The sequence below is a fragment of the Microcebus murinus genome, chromosome 17, assembly GCF_040939455.1.
Source record: "Microcebus murinus isolate Inina chromosome 17, M.murinus_Inina_mat1.0, whole genome shotgun sequence".
Taxonomy (NCBI): Eukaryota; Metazoa; Chordata; class Mammalia; order Primates; family Cheirogaleidae; genus Microcebus; species Microcebus murinus.
In genome coordinates, this window is record NC_134120.1 from 12,275,825 (window position 1) to 12,295,323 (window position 19,499).

General features: G+C 40.8%; 1 protein-coding gene across 1 annotated transcript in view; it reads left to right on the forward strand.

The window, feature by feature from the left end:
* Positions 1 to 7,869, forward strand: part of BCL2 (BCL2 apoptosis regulator) — a 172,510-nt gene extending 164,641 nt beyond the window's left edge. The window contains exon 3 of the mRNA XM_012774469.2: positions 2,506 to 7,869. Coding sequence (XP_012629923.2) covers positions 2,506 to 2,640 — 135 coding nt within the window. The 3' untranslated portion in view covers positions 2,641 to 7,869. The remainder of the gene's footprint in view (positions 1 to 2,505) is intronic.
* Positions 7,870 to 19,499: the final 11,630 nt, after the last annotated feature.

A 19,499-nucleotide genomic window follows, 5' to 3' on the forward strand; every position in this document is an offset into this window, starting at 1 on the left:
TCCTGCCATGTATTTGGAGGAGATGAAATTTCTCCTGCCTGTAAAGAAGTCCCCGAGATGTCTTTCTGCACAAACAGTCATGATTGTACCTCAGGTTTGTGCCAAGAGCACTAAACACATATCTCATTAATGTCCATCACCTCGATTTTCTAAGAATCAAATTAAAAAGTTTTAAGCAATAGATACTCAAGAAGAAGAAGAAAACCCTTACGCCCTCTCCTGGTAAAAGTCAGTCTGGTACGTCTGAAGACACAGAGTGCCCACTTGTTGGTGTGCCATTACTTGTCTGGACGAACTAATCAACCTGTACTGATCTGACCAACACTCGTGACACACCAGCTGGATCATTTGTTCTTCAGTGGTCTGTGATCACAGGGTATCTTTTAAACTAGGGTTTCTCAGCATCGGCCCTATTGGTATTTGGGGGCTGGATACTTCTTTGTGGTGGGCGCTGCCCTGTTAATTGTGGGCTGTTGAACAGCATCCCTGGCCTCTACCCACTGGTGACCAGTACCGCCCTCACCCCAAGTCATGACTACCAAAATGTTTCCAAACGTTGCCAAATGTCCCATGGGAGGTACATCACCCTCAGTGTGAACTGCTGACCTAAACGCTTGCCCGCCTTTTGCAAAAGGGGCCATTGGTCACAGGGCACCCCATGAGAGAGTGAGGGTGGCTCACACAGGTCCTTCATCATTGCCAGAAGCAATTTTGATGACTGAGTTCACTTCTAGGAGTTTATTTCAAAAAAAACAATTGAACAAGTACTGGTAGATAAAAATTTATATACAAAGATATATCACGATATTTTTTATAATAGCAACATTTTTAAACAGCCTAATTAAGGAATTGGCTAAATAAGGTATGACATATATATGATGGGCTACTATGCACACATGAAAAGTAACTGTCTAAATCTATATGTAATAATGTGGGACATTCTCCTAACAATGCCTTAAACCCTCACTTCAAGATGTTTGCAGGATTCCAAGAGATTGTTATGTATGGCAAGAATAATTTCTAACAGATTAATAAGCATCTGGGTGAAGTGTTTAGGCCAAAGACAGACTTCAAACCAATGACTGAATTCAGAACACTTTAATCAATCATTGAACACTAAGTACCTACAATGTACCAAGACCATGCACAGCTACCTTGTCCATCTACTGCCGAACTTGCCCCAGGTAGACAAAAATCACTGTGAACATTGTTAAGAGTTTCCTCCTCACAGCAGTGCCCAGAGTCATAGTATTGTTACGGTTTCCTATAGTAAAATCATGTGTTTTGATTCAGAGTTGTTGGGAATAATCTGGAACTATGCCTTGTCTTCCTCTTCATACCTGAATAAATCATAGCAAGTAAAAAGAATCCATTTACTGATTTATACATTCAAATATTCATGCAGGGAGTTGTCCAAATACTCATTGGGCCCAAATGTGAAACAGTAACTTTCCAAAATCTAGGAAATGAGCACTCAATGATTTGTTCAATCTAAGACAGTCCAGAGGGTGAACTTTGCTACAACACACTTCACCCCCGACTTCAGATGCAGCAATAGGAACAGAAAGCAGAAGCCCTTGGCTACCCTCAGGGACCTGCGTGTCCAGGGACACCTCACAGAGCGTGTGCTTTGTGCATTTCACAATGAGTTAAATGCAGAGTGGTGGGCGTCCAGTCTAGCCACCCCCAAGAGAAACCCTCCGACAGCTCCGTTTCCCTGGGAGAAACATCTTTTCAACCTCAGGGCCCAGGCCCTTCCTTACCCACCCGCTAGCACCCTGGCAGGCTACCCGCTCTCACAGAGCTGCCGTTAGCCATGCCAGGGCATCAGCAGAGTGAAGCGGCTGGTTTGGATCTGGCTTCAAAGCTGGTTGTGCCATTTATTAGGCAAGTCCCCTAACCTTGGTGAGTCTGTCTTTTTTCATCTTGAGAACAGGAACAAATAAAATGACTTCCTAAAATTGGTATGAAGACTCAGTAAAATAATGCATGTCATCTATTCGGTACAGTGCCTGGCATATAGCAAGCAGTCGATACAGGAGTGACAGTCGCCTTCATTGCTGCGTTTTATTGTTTTTGTGAATGGCCATGCTAGCTAAAATTGCAAAACCTCCAGTATTTCCTAACTGCCTTTGCTGTTTTATTTTTCTTCTTAGCACTTACTATTAATATGATGTATTTATTTTGTTTGCTGTCTATAGTGCTTCACTAGATAAAAGGTAGGAACCTTTAGTCTATTCTGTGCACCACTGTATCGCTAAGGTGCCCAGCAAGTGAACAAGTTCTCAATAAATATTTCTTGAATGAATGAAAAAAGTGAAAAAATGTGAAAAAAATGAAAAAAGTTTGAGTCATGCTCTCCAAAGAGTGTTTTTCTTTTTCCCTCTGGCCCTTGTGAAGGTGCCCAGGTTGCTGTGGCAGGATCCTTCTTTCTTGGTAGGGTGGCATTCTGTGCGTGCTCTCTAATACTCTTTCTTTTTCTTCCTTCCTCTTCCCCCACTACAGGACGCCTTCGTGGAATTGTATGGCCCCAACATGCGGCCTCTGTTTGATTTCTCCTGGCTGTCTCTGAAGACTCTGCTCAGCCTGGCCCTGGTGGGAGCTTGCATCACCCTGGGTGCCTATCTGGGCCACAAATGAAGTCAACACACCTGCACCAAACAAATATGCAAAAGGTTCACTAAAGCAGTAGAAATAATATGCATTGTCAGTGATGTACCCTGTAACGAAGAAGCTGTGCTCTCTCTCTAAAACGAAAACAAAAAAACAAAAACAAAAAATCAATAAACAACACACACACAAAACAGCTTTCAGACAAAATGTCGAATCAGCTATTTACTGCCAAAGGGAAATATCATTTATTTTTTACATTATTAAGAAAAAAGATTTATTTATTTAAGACAGTCCCATCAAAACTCCTGTCTTTGGAAGCCCTACCACGAATTGCAAAGCACCACTTCATGTGGCTCCACCTGGGTGTCTGGTGCCAATAAACACAGATTTGTTTTCCATGTTGTTGGCTGGACTGACTCACCATCTGAAGAGGAGACAGATGGACAAGGACCTGACTGTCGGTGAAGGCTGGGGAGAAGGTGTTCCTTTTACTTGCATTTCTTTGCCCTGGGGGGTAGGATATTAATAAAGGGAGGGTGCTGGGAGGAAGTCCATTCTTTCCTGGCCTGAAGAACAGACTTTGTGCATATAACTCAAGTGGTACATACCTGGTTAGAGGAAAAAAGTTGGGAATTTCAGATGAACATGGTACCCTCCGGGATTTCCACATGAAAGGACAGTGATGGGAAAAATGCCCTTAAACCATAGGAAAGTATTTTTTTAAGCTACCAATTGTGCCGAGAAGCATTTTAGCAATTTATACAATATCATCCAGTACCTTAAGCCCTGATTGTGTATAATCATATATTTTAGATACGCAACACCTCCCCCCCCCTTCCTCCCAATACTGGTTCTGTCTGAGTAGGAAATGATCCTCTGGAACTTGAAGAACTGAGCATTTCAGCGACGTCTTCAACTTCAGAAAGGCTAAGAGTTACCCAGAGCAACAGGCCGCCACAAGTGCCTGCTTTTAGAGACCCAAGTCTGCAGATCCTGCCCTGCGTCCCAGCTCAGAGGCCTGGTCCTGGAAATTGGCCTGGGCACTCGCGGGCCTCCTCCAGGGGTATTAAACAGAGTAGTGTGGTCTCTGAATGTTTGGAAGCTGACGGAGCTCAGAATTCCACTGCCAAGAAAGAGCAATAGAGGGCCAGGCCTGGGCCTGCTCGCCGGGGGGGCCCCCCAGGTAGGCCCGTTTTGATGTGGAACCTGGAAGCCACTGCTCTTCTTAAGACATGTATCACTGTGGAAGGAAGGAACAGAGGCGCTGTGCCTTTCCTCGCAGAGGGACATGGGGAAGCCTCATGGAAACGAAAGATAAGAGGAGATGGCGGCCGCCATTTTGGCCACGGCACATGCGCACTGGCTGTGCGGACATCAGCCGGCCAGTGCGTGCGGCTTAAAGCAAGGCTTTAAATGATTTTGAGGAGGGTCATAAATCCTAAAGGAAGCGTTGAAATGAGGTGTCATGGATTAATTGACCTATGGCTATGGAATTACATGTAAAACATTATCTTGTCATTGTAGTTTGGTTTTATTTGAAAACTTGACAGAAAAAAAAAAAGAGTTCCAGGTGTGGAATGTGGGGCTTAGCTATACATCCTGGGGCGTTAAAAAAAAAAAAATTAAAAAAAGGTGGAAAACTATAGAGAAGTAGTGAAAGAAGAGAAATCTCCAGCTAATAAACTAGAAAGTATTTTTTTCAAGTTTAGAGTCAGCCTTGAGACATTTGTGCATTAACTTTGTGGCATTATCACATTATATACCATTTATCTGTATTAACTCTGGAATGTACTATGTTCATTGTTTAATGCTGTGGTTGATATTTCGAAAGCTGCTTTTGAAAAAAAGATACCTGCATCTCAGCGTTTTTAAAGAAATTGTATTTAGTTATGGCCTCTACACTATTCTTTAGCAAAAGTGATCATTTTCCATTTGAGATTTTTGTTTATTGATTCTTCAAAAGCATTTCTGATAAGGTGAGATGAGCCCTGAGTCTCAGCTACCTGAGAGACCCTGGATTTCAGTGGCCACTGAGGAGCTTTGTTTAAACCACGTTGTGTGCATCTCCATGTCAACAGAATTGTTTATTGTGATGGATATATCTGTTGTCCCTTTGACCTTGTTTCTTGAAGGTTTACTTTCCCTGGGCAATCCAGCGTTTAACTCATGTTACTTAGGATTACATGCATGTTTGGTTAAACCCATGAGGTTCATTCAGTTGAAAATCCAGATGGGAAATGGCCAGAGAATTAAAATCTGGCTATGATAGTTTTGACCTTTAGAGAGTTGCTTTACGTGGCCGGAAATCAGCAAGACCCATCTAGAGCCCTCCTGCCCTCCTTCCACAGGGGTCTCCACGGCTCTCCTATTGGGCCTTCCTGAACCACAGTGGCAGCTACACTCCACTGAGAAAGCAGGAAACCTGTGGTATGAAGCCAGACCTCCCTGGCGGGCCTCAGGGAACAGAATGATCAGACCCTTGAATGATGCTAATTTTTAAGCAAAATATTATTTTATGAAAGGTTTACATTGTCAAAGTGATGAATACGGAATATCAAATCCTGTGCTGCTATCCTGCCAAGATCATATTAATGGAGTCAGTTTGCAGTACACTCCAAGTGGCAAGATCCTCCAAGCTGCTTTAGAAGTAACAATGAAGAACATGGACATTTTTAATATAAAGCCTATTTGTCTTTTGTTGTTGTTGTTATTGTTGTTGTTCAAATGGATACATAGAGTATTTGAAAAATGTATATATAAAAAAAAGTTACAGGGGGAGCTAACTTCTGGCTGGTTTTCTTTAGCTGTGGGATTTTGTTATATGGTTTTAATGATAAATGTGCCAGCCACCCAACTCCAGAACTGTACAGTATTGTGGCTGCACTCGCTCTAAGAGTAGTTGATGTTGCATTTTTCTTATTGTTAAAAACATATTAGAAGAAATGAATGTATATAAAAGCCTCAACTAGTCATTTTTTTCTCCTCCTTTTTTTCATGTAATCAGATTATTTTGCAACCAGGCAACAGAGAACCATCCATAATTTCGTGTTGAGAAGGGGGTCACACCTGCATCTTAATTCCTCTTTATAAACGAAAGGGAATCCTCTGTAAGTACTCCTCTTTGCATTGGGTAGGCTCAGAGTTAAACAGAGCACACATACTTTCCAAATTGGAGTTGGGTCTCTAAAAAGAGCCCCAAGAAGAAAAGCATCTAAGAACCTTCTGGGTCCTCCCAAGCCCTCATTGCACAAGTCCCCTAAGAGACCAAAACAGCAACTGACAGATTCTACAGCAAACAGTTCATCCCAGAAGATTTTTCAGGGGCTGACAATTCCTGTAGTCTTAAGATTTGGATAAAATTCATATTTGGAATTAAGGAAGCACCTTAATTTAATTCAAACAAAAAACCAGCATCTCTGCCCCAGCTCACTTATCTATGATTTTCAGATGTGGCCTTTCATTTACATGTGACTTTTATGTCATTGGTAAATGCTTATTGCTTACCATCTAAAGACCTAGCTCTGGCCCAGTGGGAAAAATTAGGAAGTGATTATAAATCAAGAGGAGTTATAATAATCAAGATTAAACGTACATAATTAGGGCAATCCCAACACATGTCTAGCTTTCACATCAAGAATCTATTGAATGAACAGAATTGCAAATAGTCTATATTTGTGATGAAACTTATCCTCAAACAAATCATTTATAAATATGAACTTAAACTCATTCCAATTGTACTTTTAAGGCAGTGGTTGTTTTTATACTTTCTTATCACTTATAGTTAGTAATGTACACCTACTCTATCAGAGAAAAACAGGAAAGGCTTGAAATATAAGCCCTTCTAAGGAAATTAGGGAGTCAGTTGAAATTCTATTCTGATCTTATTCTGCGCTGTCTTTTGCAGCCCAGACAAATGTGGTTACACACTTTTTAAAAAATACAATTCTACATTGTCAGGCTTATGAAGGTTCTAATCAGATCTTTATTGTTATTCAATTTGGATCTTTCAGGGAATTTTTTTTTTAATTATTATGGCACAAAGGACATTTGTTGCAGGGGTGGGAGGGAGGAAGAATTTTTAAGTAAGTAAAACATTCCCAAGTTTGGATCAGCAAGTGGAAGTTTTCAGAATAGCCAGAGCTGTAGGGTATGAGGTACCTTCAGTAGGGTCAATGTGACAAATGAGAAACATTTTGAAGTTCTGTGGTAAAGCATTTAGATTCCCAAGTGCAGTGCAGTTTGGCAGTGTAATGTTGTACATTTCAAGCTGGATATGTTTAATAGGTATTTAAACAATAAATTTGAAATTTTAACCAATAGGATATTTAATGGCAACCTTCTGGTTGACAGGGACATCTGTTTCCAAATGCTTATTATGCACAATACAGGGGAAAAAAATTAATAAAATGTGATTAAATAGAACAATGTTAAACTGAATTGGGTAAGTGATAATACAAGTCTCTTAGCCTTACCCAATGAATCATTCTGTTCCATGTCTTTGAACAACCATGAAATATGCATCTCACTGGGCACAAAGAAAACCAGATGGCATATAGATGGTATTGCACCAATTCATCATGACTACCCAAAGCCAACATTCCATCAATAACAAAGTCGTTCTTCCTACCAGGCTCAGCATAGAAGACAAAAATACTCGTGGAAAATGAAGGCTAGCTTAATCAAAAAATCCTGGAACTGTTAATAAATATGATTATAGTGTAATACTCAGTAATGCCATACACCTAAACCTTTTGGGAAATCTGCAGTGGACCCTCCAGATAGCTCATTTCATTAAGTTTTTCCCTCCAGGGTACCATTTGAAGGAGTGATAGAAGATTAAATTTCTTTGGGGAAAACTTTCTTTCAGTGATTGTGTTTATTATGATATCTTCTTAAGTTCTCAACCAAGATTTGTTTTTGTTTTGAGTTACTGGGGTTATTTTTGTTTTAAATAAAATAAGTGTACAATAAGTGTTTTTGTATTGAAAGCTTTTGTTACCAAGATTCTCATACTTTTACCTTCCATGGCTGTTTTTAAGGTTGATACTTTTTAGGGGTGGCTGATAATCCTGCAATGCAATAGACACACAAAAATATATGGTAAGCATACTTTACATAGTTAACGCAAAATAAGTCTCCAGTTGGCCACTATTAAGTATAATGGCACTTTGTTTGTGTTGTTGGAAAAAGTCGCATTGCCATTAAATTTTTTCTTGTCTTTCCAGTTAATATTTGAAGAAAAATAAAGTACAGTGTGAGATATTGGTTGTGCCCTGGAATTGTTTATAATGTGTTCACATGATTTTTTTTCCCTGACATTCATCATCATTAAACAAGACTTTGAAAAGCCTTCTTAACAAGCCAGTAAAACCACCAACCCTCAGGGATCAGGCTAAGGGATTGCCTTACAGGTGAAACCACCTTAGAAGGAGACCCTTTTTGTTTCTTAGTAATTAACCCTCTTGGTTATGTGCAAGATGGACCAATCTAGAGTTCTACTCCCTGAGAGAGCCACAGTTGTTGATGGGTATGTTCTTCCTTATAGACTGGAGATCTCATCCTCTGCATCCCCTAAGATGAAAGCTTGTATGAAACAGAGTGAAACAACCTGAAAGTTCTATTTTGAAGTTAACATTTTTAGATAACCAAAGCAGCCACTTGGTTTGGAGCAAGTAAATCCTAAATTACAAGGGATCCAATGTTTCCCACTTAGTTTGTGCCTTGATACCCTAAGCCTCAATACTCCACATCTCTTCTCTTAGACTCCTCAATACTCCACATCTCTTCTCTTAGACTTAATTAAAAGGACTCTGATAGTAACATCTATCTGTTGAACATCTTCCAGGTGCAACACAAATGTGTGTACTACCATTTGTTCTCAAACCTTGGAAGGTAGGTACTGGCTTCTCCTATTTTATAGGAGAAAACTAAGACTTAGAAGTTAATATACCCAAGTTCTCAAATGTAATAAGTTATAGAGGCTGGATTTGATCATCAGTTATATAGAGACATGTCTCACGCCAGGGCCCTGCTCCATGCTTTCAATCGGTGGTCTCCAAACTACTGCATGTGGAACCCTGGGGACACACAGCCTTTCCAAGAGGTACCCAGGCAAGGGATGCTTAAAAGAACCAAGGTTCTTAACACCCATGAGTACTTTGTCATAAACTGATCTTGAGAACACCTCGAAAATCAGACCAGTTCTCACCCACCTCCCCTTTCATGGTCATCTGTCAAACTTCTTAAAAGAGAGGCACACTGCTTGCCCCTCTCTGAATCTTATTGTGAGGCACCGTGGTAGTGGCTGGGACTGCCTCACACTGGCCAGCAGAGACAACCGTGCACCTGTCTTCCCAAGTGCATGTCAGTGAAGTCAGGTTGGTAGCTTGAAATTGGCTGTGGTAGAAGCATTTACGCCATGGAAATGAGCAAAAGTTACCCGCACGCCACTGATGATGGCCTTGGGGTGTTAAAATCCTTAGGTTAACAGAAGGCATGATTTGAAATCCTGGGGCTATATTAGTCTCTAATGACTGGGGAAAAAAATCTTTTTGTAAATTGTTTTCCCAATGCTTTGTTTTCAACAAAATTGAAAGAGTACCTAGTCAAGACGGCCAACAGATTTTTTTTGGAATATAACTCAGAAATTCAAAGAGTTGAGGAACGTCACTATAACAAAACTCCTTCCCCTCCCATGTAGTTGTCATATGAACAACACTTGTCAGAGCTTTTATCCATAACAATGAAAAACATGAATAGACTTGCTGGGAACCCTAGCTCTTTCTTAGAAATTACTTATTGTCAAAGTAATTTCTATTTATGGATACATGAATTTCTTGTGGAGGGGGAATAAAGTAGCTCCATTTATCTTAAGAGGTATATTTCCAATAAAATTTAACTTTTATATTTAATAATTATTTGTCAATATTGTAATATATTTGTGCATTTTTATCAATTGAGTAATAAAAATAGTTGTAATAATTAACCAACCCAGGAACAAAATAGTCAAGACTTATGGTCACAAAACTTCATAGACTTACTTTTGCTGTAGAAAACTATGACAGGTTCATCAGTTTTAAACTTCAGTTGTAAGAAATATCATATCAGGATAAAGTGGGGGGTAAAATTATGAACAAGGAGCAAAAGGAAAGTTGTTTTCACAATTTTCCAGGTATGAAAAAATAACTCCTGTATTTTTCATGTAGAGGATGTTGAGTATCACTTCATTATGGTATTTAGGTTCCACTGTGTATTATTAAAAAGTGATGTAACAAATCTATTTTAAAATGTCAGTTGTTAAAATAACTTTCCAGACAAACTTGTTATTAGCATGTATCAAAATTCTATTTTGAACTGTCCTCAAGGGAAGAGGCTCCCAGCAAACCAGCCAATTCAGAAGCTCTCTTGTGAAAGAGACATACAGAAAGAAGAAATGGCACCACAACAAAAGAATGGCTGGAACCTAGGTGACGGGGTTTAGCATAGCTGAGTGAGGAACCCTAACGTCTCAGCAGTTCTTAATCCCATTAAAGTGTATCCGGAAATTACCCAAGCATTTTATCAGGAATCACAATTACTTCATGGTGGAAGGGGTTGTAAGTTACCTCATACAAAAAAGTTCTGCCACAGACAGTTTGGGGACAATTTTCTTTTTCATACTATTAACAATGCATTGGAAATTATCCTTAGCAACTATTTGCATTCAAATTTTAAAAATTAAATGCCAACTTTAATACGTGTGAGGGTGGAGCATGTCTTTCAAACTTTGTTCAGGTGGCACATGCGCCAACCTGTCAGAAGACCGCTTCCCTGGAAGTCCCTCCTGGCAAATCCTCTGGACTTTACTGGAAACTAAAGGGCAGATGTGCAGGGGAGGCAGCAGATACTACCTAGAGGGCATTTATTTAAATTCATCTTTCCATCAGTACCAAGGAAACAAGTAATTGGACAGTAATAATAGTTATAATAATTACTCAATCCAGGAACAAAAACGTAAAGGGTTAAGGTCACTAAAATTTATTAAAATGCATAGACTTAACCTTTGTTGCAGAAAAGTATGAGAAGTTAATCGTTTTAAACATTAATTAACAATTTTCATCTGGGATAAAATGGGGGATGAAAATGTGAATTGTATACATTTTAAAAGTTATGAAACAGACTTAGTTGGTATTCCTACTCCATATTTATAGGAAGAGGAGCGAAGGCAATAGGTTTAGAGTGACTGTGTTTGCTGGTGTCCCACCACACATGCCACCAAGTGGAGGATTAAATCTCAGGTCCCTGTCAACCTCCACCAAGAGCAGAAGACTTGCCAGACAGAACCATTCCAATTCAGTGATTCTCTTTTGAAAGAGAGACACATAGAGAAAAACCTAGATACAACTGTATACAAACTGTAAAATGTATATAATGGAATCTAAGTACCATAATGATTTGACTCTCAAACATTGTCTATAAGAAAAATACAGAAACAAGTTCTTTTTTAACATGGAAATTTGACATCATTTCTTTTACTCCTCAAATGCATATTTTCAATCCCCCGTTTTATCCTAGATGCTATTTCTTAATGTGATTAGCCTCTCATACTTTTCTACATATGTCTCTTTGGCCATTAACACTACCCTCAGGCCATTACCACCACCACCTTCCCTGGAAAGGCATTGTCCATCTGCCCTGGTGAGTTTAAAAATTACTGTTGGGTTTTTAGCCTGACCAACTGGGTAGATAGTGGTGTCATTTATAGTGGTCTCAATCCTGCCGAAGGATTGAGAAAGTGAGGTCAGCAAGGATCAGATCTGGTGGAGGAGAATCGAGAAAACTATAGGCTAATAACTTCGTCCTATATCTTTGTCATGAGCACAAAACTCATGTTCAACTGAACAGTCATCATCTCCTCTTGAGCAACCAGCAGGTGTCTCAAGCTTAGTATGGCCCAAAGAGTACTTTGATCAGAGTCATCAGCCTATAGATAACATGCAGACATGGACCTGGATGAGGTCACCTGAGGAAAGAGAGAACAGGTGAGGCTAGAGCTGTGGACCACTTCAACATGCAGAACTTTCAAAATGAAGTCACCAGCAGGGTGGGGGGAGGTTGAGAAGAGAGAGGGAAGGTATGGCCAGAGAGGAGGAGGCAAACATCTTATTATGATATCATCTTATTTAAATCTCATGAATTAGGTGTTATTATCCCCATTGTATTGATGTAGTGAGACTAAAAGAGATGCATTAGTTAAGGTAGGTTAAATTAAGCTGCAGCAATAAATAAACCTTCCAGTCTAAGTACCTTAACAAAATGATTTATGCTCATGCCATAATCTGACACAGGTTGGGTGACTCTTCCTGAGCACCTCTCATCCAAGAATTGACTTGAGAACCCAGCCTCTATCTGTCCTGTGATGCCATCATCTTTGACAGGAGGTTGGCAGACATGTGAAGCTAACAAAACAGCAAAAGGATCAGTCTTCCCCTTCTGGGTGTCAGATCCTCAAATGTAAAGATGGTAAAATGTCTCTCAGTGGGCTTTTCTCCTTCAAGCTGAATGTCTCAGCCATTCATAGGCCTTCATCATCTTGGTTGTCCCATTTGGATACACTTTTTCTTTCAATATGCCTTTAGAAGATTACACTAAGCTAGAATACAGTTACCTGGTCAGCAACTGTCCTGTTCCAACTGCTTTGGGGCTATTCCCTTCCTGACCTGGAAGCCACACCTCTGATAATACAGATCAGAGCCACATTCAGGTTTTAGCCAGTGTTGTTATCTGATAAGTTGGGATTGACATTGACCCAGCCCTTTTTTTCCCCATGAACCACTAGGAAGTGTCCAAATTATTGCAGGTGTCCAAACTTATGCAATTGATTTCTTTTAGTTCAAACTCAAGTCTTGACATTTCTGTAAACTTTCTTTTTCTTGGTCTCTGCCCTACATGCCAAGTCATATGACTGTTCCCAGTCTTGGTTCTTACCTCTGTCATACCATCAAGCCCTTCAGATTTAAATTTGTGTCAACCACAAATTTGATAAGACAGCCTTCTACACCTCTAAGTCTTTGATAACATTACAAAACAGGTCAAGGTCAAAAATAGAGCCCTGGGCTGCTCTCCTAACATTTCTCCAATAAAAATAGACTGTAGTTTCTTCTTTTTATCTTTTTGTACTTCATAATTTGCTGAATAAAGGCAAAAGAATAGCTGGGATTTCTCCCTTCTCTGTATCTGTATCACCTTATCTGTGCCTATCTGTATTCTTTTTGTTGCAAATATAGGAGGTTATCCAGAAAGTATCCAGCCATTTAACCGTTCTTGTTATATTAACAATGGCTGAATACTTTCTGGACAGCCCTCGTATGTCAAAAATCCTTTTGCTATTTTGTGTTAAAAAAAAAAAAAAAAAAAAAAAAACAACTACAGCTCATTGCCCACCTTGCCTTACTTGTCCTTAGTCTCTCTGTCTGTATTCTTAATCACATGCTATCTGAGCCCATGTCCACAGTGAAGGGCATACCACCAAAGCAATCAGGGCCTGGTCTTTTCTTTTCTCTCACCTACTACAGGAGAACTCTCTCTGGTTTGACTTTAATTACAGACTCCTTTCAGTGTCTTCTACAGCTCCTCCATGGACCCTAGAATAAGAATCTCAGAGGGTGACTGTCAAAAATTCTGAGAGGCCTGAATTTTTCGCTACTCGCAAGCTAACGAGTCAATCTGCCACAGTTTTATGGATGCTGGTTGAAACATGAGATTCCTGGGTCAGAGACAAAGGACAGTTTATTACAGTAATTGCAGTTGCCAGAGTTATCAGCATTTTTAAGCGGGGGTCCCCAAACCCTAATTCCCACAGGGCAATATGGAGAAGAGCAGGTGATACCTGCAGGCAAGATGGGTTGTAATATAGGAGAGGAAGTCAGAATTTAGGGAACTTGAATCTTTTATGTTGGGCAGTAACCATGTATGCACATTGCTCTGGATGGAGACATTATCTCTGTCTTCCAAGGCTATTCATGGTACGGATATTCTTAAAGAAATAGTCTGGAGCAAAGAGCAATCAGTGGCTTGCTTGCAACATGAACAGAAACAAGATAGACCCATGGAAAATTATCTCCCAGCAGTGACTCAGAACACGTCTACCCTGCTGGATTCAGGCCACCAGATGCAGACACAAAATATATATCCCTGGAGGCTTTGCTCTTTGAAGCTGAGTGTTCTAGCTGCAATTCCAGCCTTACACCATCCTAGCTCCTGCAACTGGACTCATGCCACACATCAACATCTCTTTAGAAGGATTACACCAAATACATCCCTGGTTCCCTAGGTAAGAACTGGCTTAGTGATGCTGATCATCAAAGATAATGACTCTTCTCTTTTCAGCCACCTGCTATCCATAGACACCTGAATATTTACTATCATCTCAACTAAGGCCAGCTATGGGCCGAATCAAATTTATAATCTACTCCCAAGACAAGGTCCTTCCTTAGCTTCCAGTTTTCTGTCCGTGGTATCATCATTTCCTCAGGTTAAACATCTTGGGCACATCAGTTCACACTCTATCCTCAATTTGTGGGTTGATTAATGGATCCAGTTATTTGACAAATATTTGTTGAGCTCCACAAGGAGTAAAGGTGTGGGCTGGGCTCTCAGATTTAGGAATTATTAACACCCAGTCCAGGTTCCCATGGGTAAACCATAAACATTTCTCTCTCTCTGTGTAGACAAGCTTTGGAACAACTGGCTTAGACGCTATGTAGCAATGGATTTTTCTACATGTTATTTGTCTGTTTTTACACAGTTTCGAGCCCACTCTATTTCAGAGCCCTGCAGGCGGGTAGAGGTTGAAAGTGCAAAGATTGTGAGTGAAACTCAGCAGCATGTAGACCCAGGGTGGCTTTGATCCCCTCTCCCAAGGGGACCATCACCATCTATATCCATGTGGAATCTCTAAGCTGGAGAACAAAAGGAAAAAAAAAGAGAGAGAGAAATGAAATATTTATAGGAAAGCTATTTCTCACAAGCAAACATTTGTTCTAAAAGCTTTTAGAAATATAATTATTTTTCTCCTTCTTGGGTTCTTCTGTTTTTAATATGAAACACTTTCAAGTCCCCTGGTTCAATTTCCAGGAAGTAATAATCCATTTTGCCTTGGGTGGAGTTTAGGTTTCAGAAGTGAAAATGTTTCCATTGAAATTGCCACATGGAGCTCTTGCTCCTTCTTTAATGTTCTTGCATAATGAAGGCCCCATTCCCTGGGGCCAGATGGACCAGCTTTCTTTCCTTCACCCTCTAGTGCAAGTCTCAGTCCTCTTTGACCCACAGCAGGACTCCTGGTCTCACTTACTGCCACCTACCAAGTAATTGTTGCATCCAGAGGGGAGAACTCCAGACCAGCACTGTCCAACAGAAATAAAGTGTGAGCCACAAACATGAGCTGCACATGTACTTTTAAATATTCTAGTAGTGACTGCAAAAAATTTAAAGTAACTCCATGAAATTCATTTTAATAATATATTTTATTTAACTCAATCTATCATATCAACATACAATAAATACAAAAGTTATTGAGATAGTTCATATTCTTTTTTCAACTAAGGCTGAATTTGGTGTGGAACTAACAGTTGTAGCCCATCTCAATTTGAAAAAGCCATGTTTCAAGTGCTCGATAGCCACATGTGGGTGGTGACACCATGTTGGCCAACCCAGCACTAGGCTCAGTGTACAGCTACGGTACAGCTCACACACAAGCAATGTGTCCGTCAACTGCCTTCCTCTGCATGCTCCATGTCCCCACACCTTACCCCATACTTGCTAATTAAGTTGTAAGTCTTCCTCTCCAACTCCCTCAACTCTCCTTTTGCAAGCTTACCCCAAAGAATTCGTAATTTTGAAACCTTTGTTGTCAGTTCAAAGGAGAAACTAGATCAGACTTGTGTCCAATGAAAGTATTGCAAGTCCTATTGGCAGTCAGAGAACTATTGATGTCAGATCAGGGTTCATATCCAAGCTTGCTAATACTTTTGGGCAAAGTATTTGGCCTCTTTGAATCTTTGCTTTCTCAGTTCAGTGGGGGTGTGAGGTTTGTCCTACCACATTCTACCAGCCTCATGGGACAGTGGGGTAAGAGAGAACAAAAGGGTAAACGAGAAGGGGTTTTAATGCCACATAAAATGGAAAATAATATTATTTATTATGCCAAACCATTAAAAGCTATGCAACTACAGAAAATAATAAACCCATAATAACTACAATGACAGTATAAGAATTCAAATTAAGAAACTGAACCAAAGAAGCAAAATTTTTTAATTACCCATGTCAATGATTTTCTTAACCACTACCAAACCTTGACTTGTCATTTTTATTTACAGAGAGTGAGCAAGTGTGCGAGAGAATGATAAATTACTCCCCAAGATAATAATCAACTATAGTCCTTGGAGCCAGGTACACAACATGAGAAAGCATCTTGATAATGCCTCGCAATAAACTTAGTTATGATCTTGACAATGGCACTGCAGAGAGCATCCCATGTGGACCTTGTTTTCAAAGACCAATAATTTGAGATGTCCACAGAGAGTTCCTGCAATATCTCTGCCCCATAACTACCTGTATATTTCCTTGTACTGATAGTTTTTAGATTAGTAACATTAGCTTCTAACATTCCCTATGACACCACTTAAAACTTACCTTCTCATTGTTTTCTTTAAAATGAGATCTGTGAGCTAGGGAATAGGGAAATGTGTTGTCTTCTCATATTGGGAAATTGTTCTCTCCCAAGTGTTACTTAAAAACAAAATTCCAATTTTGAACTTTTCCCATTCGCCTTTACTAATTACTTCCTTTATGCTCCATAACTAATTCAAGTTCAAACAGAACTGAGTCATTATTTCATCACACTCATCTCCTGCCCCTAGGGAAGCCACTCCACAAACTGGCCACTCCATAAAGACAGGAGTTAAGAGGTATCTTGGGCTTCATGAGGCCACAGTTGTGGTCATGCTGATCCCAGCACATGACAGCACATTTGTTTAGGTCCAAGAGTGCAGAACATGTTCTCACCTCCAAATGCACATTCACTAGTTGTACGGTGTGTGGAAATAAACAAGGACCAACCAAGTGAGAAGAACAAAGGCAATTTATCCAGAGCTTTCTATATATAGCAAGGGAGTCAGCCACTCAGTATCCTTTGCATTTTAGCAGAGACTCAAAGAGAGGCAGAAGAGTGGGAAAGATTTATAATGGGAAAAAGAGAAGGCCCTCGGTGCAGGTTGTTCGTATGGGGAAGTCTATGTGGAGTTGGGCTAACTAGAAGCAGGACGTCCTATGTGAGCAGTTAGAGGTGCATATTTGGCCTTCTCTGGTTGGTCCTAAATCGGAATCAGAAAGAAAAAAGTCAAGAAAGCTGTCAGTTATTAATCAGATCCTGGCCATTTGGGGCCAACTGTTATGGGGGTTATTGTTTGGCTTCCTGGATTGTTACTAAAGATAGTGATCTGACTTCCGATGGACTGGCTTCCTGGGCTGGTTTCCATGGATAATGGGCTGGTTTTCTGGGATGGTTGCTGCAAATAGTGGGTCAGATTCTACTTTCATATGGGGTCTGGCCATTGTCCATTTGTATATTCAGTCTCTTGGAGTTAAACAAAGCCAGTGAGGAGAGCAGGAACCCAGAAAGGGATAAACAGGAATGATCAGCAAATTATCAAACACAATCATCAGATTTATGCAACACCCTGACAGTCACCAGACTTATGCAACACCCTGACAGCAACTTGTGAATGACATTCTGAGTGCTTCTCGCCCACTTCACAGCCACACAGCTTGGTGATACTTTTTTCATTTTCATTGCCACATTATATGAGAGAGTGCCTCAAGTGCACATGCAGTCCTGCCAAAGCCACCAAGGACTTGAACTTGCAGAGATCAGATACAGGAATTAACACATGTCTGCAGGACTGATGATGCAAGAGGTTCCTTAAGCGGTCGGTCCCCTAGGGTCCTCAAAGCTTTCTGGAATAAAGGACTTGGTAGCATCTCTTTGGATTCCAGCAATCCTAAAACGCTTTACCATAGATTCTTTGGAAAAGCTGCATCCACTTCCAACCACCCCAAGTTGTCTTTAGTATAATGTAGTGAGCAGACTTTAACCCAGATGCTATCCAAACCTGGCTCTGGTAATATAATTTCTAAAAGCAAAGGATAAAATCATCTACCTTTTACTTGGCACCTAGTTCATGGCAGACACTATGCTAAGTGCTTTAGGTAGATTGTCACCACAGCCCTATGGGGGGGAGTGCCTTTATTTTGAATTTTATAGATCTGGGCTAAAATCAAGCTGTAGCCAGAGCTATGTCCCTTCTGGAGGCTCTAGGGTAGCATCGTCTCCTTGCATTTTCCAGCTTTTAGGGGCTTCCTTCGTTCTGTGTTTGGTGAGCCTTTCTCCCATCACTCCAACGTCTATGTTTGTTATCAAACCCCCTCTCTCATTCTCACTCTGCTGCTCCTGCCTCCTTCTAAACCTGTGATTAGGTTGGGTCCTCCCAGGAAATCCAAGATAATCTCCCCATCTCAAGATCATTAACTTTTTTATTTTATTCATTTATTAATTTTAGAGACTGGGTCTTGTTATGCTGCCCAGGTTGGAATGTACTGGCTTGATCATAGCTCACTGCAGCCTCAAACTCCTGGGCTCAAGCAATTCTCCCACCTCAGACTCCTGAGTAGCTGGGACTACAGGTACATGCCACCACACCTAGCTAATTAAACAATATTGTTTATAGAGACAGGGTCTCACTATGATCCCAAGGCTGGTCTTGAAGTCTTGGCCTCAAACAATCCTCTCACTTTGGCCTCCCAAAGTGCTGGAATTACAGGTGTGAGCCACCACACCCAACCTAGAGATCCTTAACATAAGCACATCTGCAAAGTGCATTCTACAATGTAAGGTAATATATTTGTAAGTTTCAGAGATTGGAATATAGGCATCTTTGGAGGAGCCATTATTCAGCCTTCCACAATAGATAAAGAGACTGAGGTTCAGAGAGGTTAATTTGTTTTCACAAAGCTAGTAGTAGCGGAGCTGAAGTTTGAATTTTCCTGCTACATCAAGATTCCCCTTCTGAGTTCACAGCATGATGCCACATGTGTAAAGTCTAGCCTTCGCCAGGCACTGCAGTCAGCACCCAGCCATCCACACCATTCGATCCAGAAGCTCCAGCTTTTAGGAAGACAATCGTCTGCAGGGGAGGGGGTGCAGTAGCCAGACATGCCTCCCTCCAAAGCTCAGCCTCCTCCGCTCCACAGCCACAGCCCTGCAATCTCCCCTGGTTTCATTTCTTCTTGTTCCCTGTGCGTCTTCCATGCACTGCCCTCACCCCAACTCTGGACCCCTCGAAACTCTTCCCTGGCTTCCCTAGCTAGTGCTTTGAGCTCTATCCTCAACACACACAGGGATAATGCCTGCCCTACAGCTGTTCTTGCCCCCATTTCCTCTTCAAGGAGATCAGGGGTTAGAAAAAATACCTGGTTTGACCAAGAATTATTCCCAAGCAAAGCCAATATACCAGCCCCTGAATGAACAGGGTGCTGAGGACAAGAGGACCCCTCAAGAAACCTGTAGAGCACATCTCCAGGCTGAGTGCCAGGAGAGATAAAGGTTCTCCCTGAGAGGAGGAAGATAGACCCTTGTTACCACTGTGAAGGCCTCACCTTCTGCCCTACCTTCACCCTTCCTCCTGATTATCAGGAAACTCAAGGCACCCTTACTGATACAGGGTAGAATTAGGAAAGAGAGCAGTGCACTAGTGTTGGGTATACTAATTCTCTGACCTTCTGGGTCAACTGTACTTGGCCACACCTACGTTACCTGGTCAATGCTCCCTGCCTCATCTGGACCTGGTATT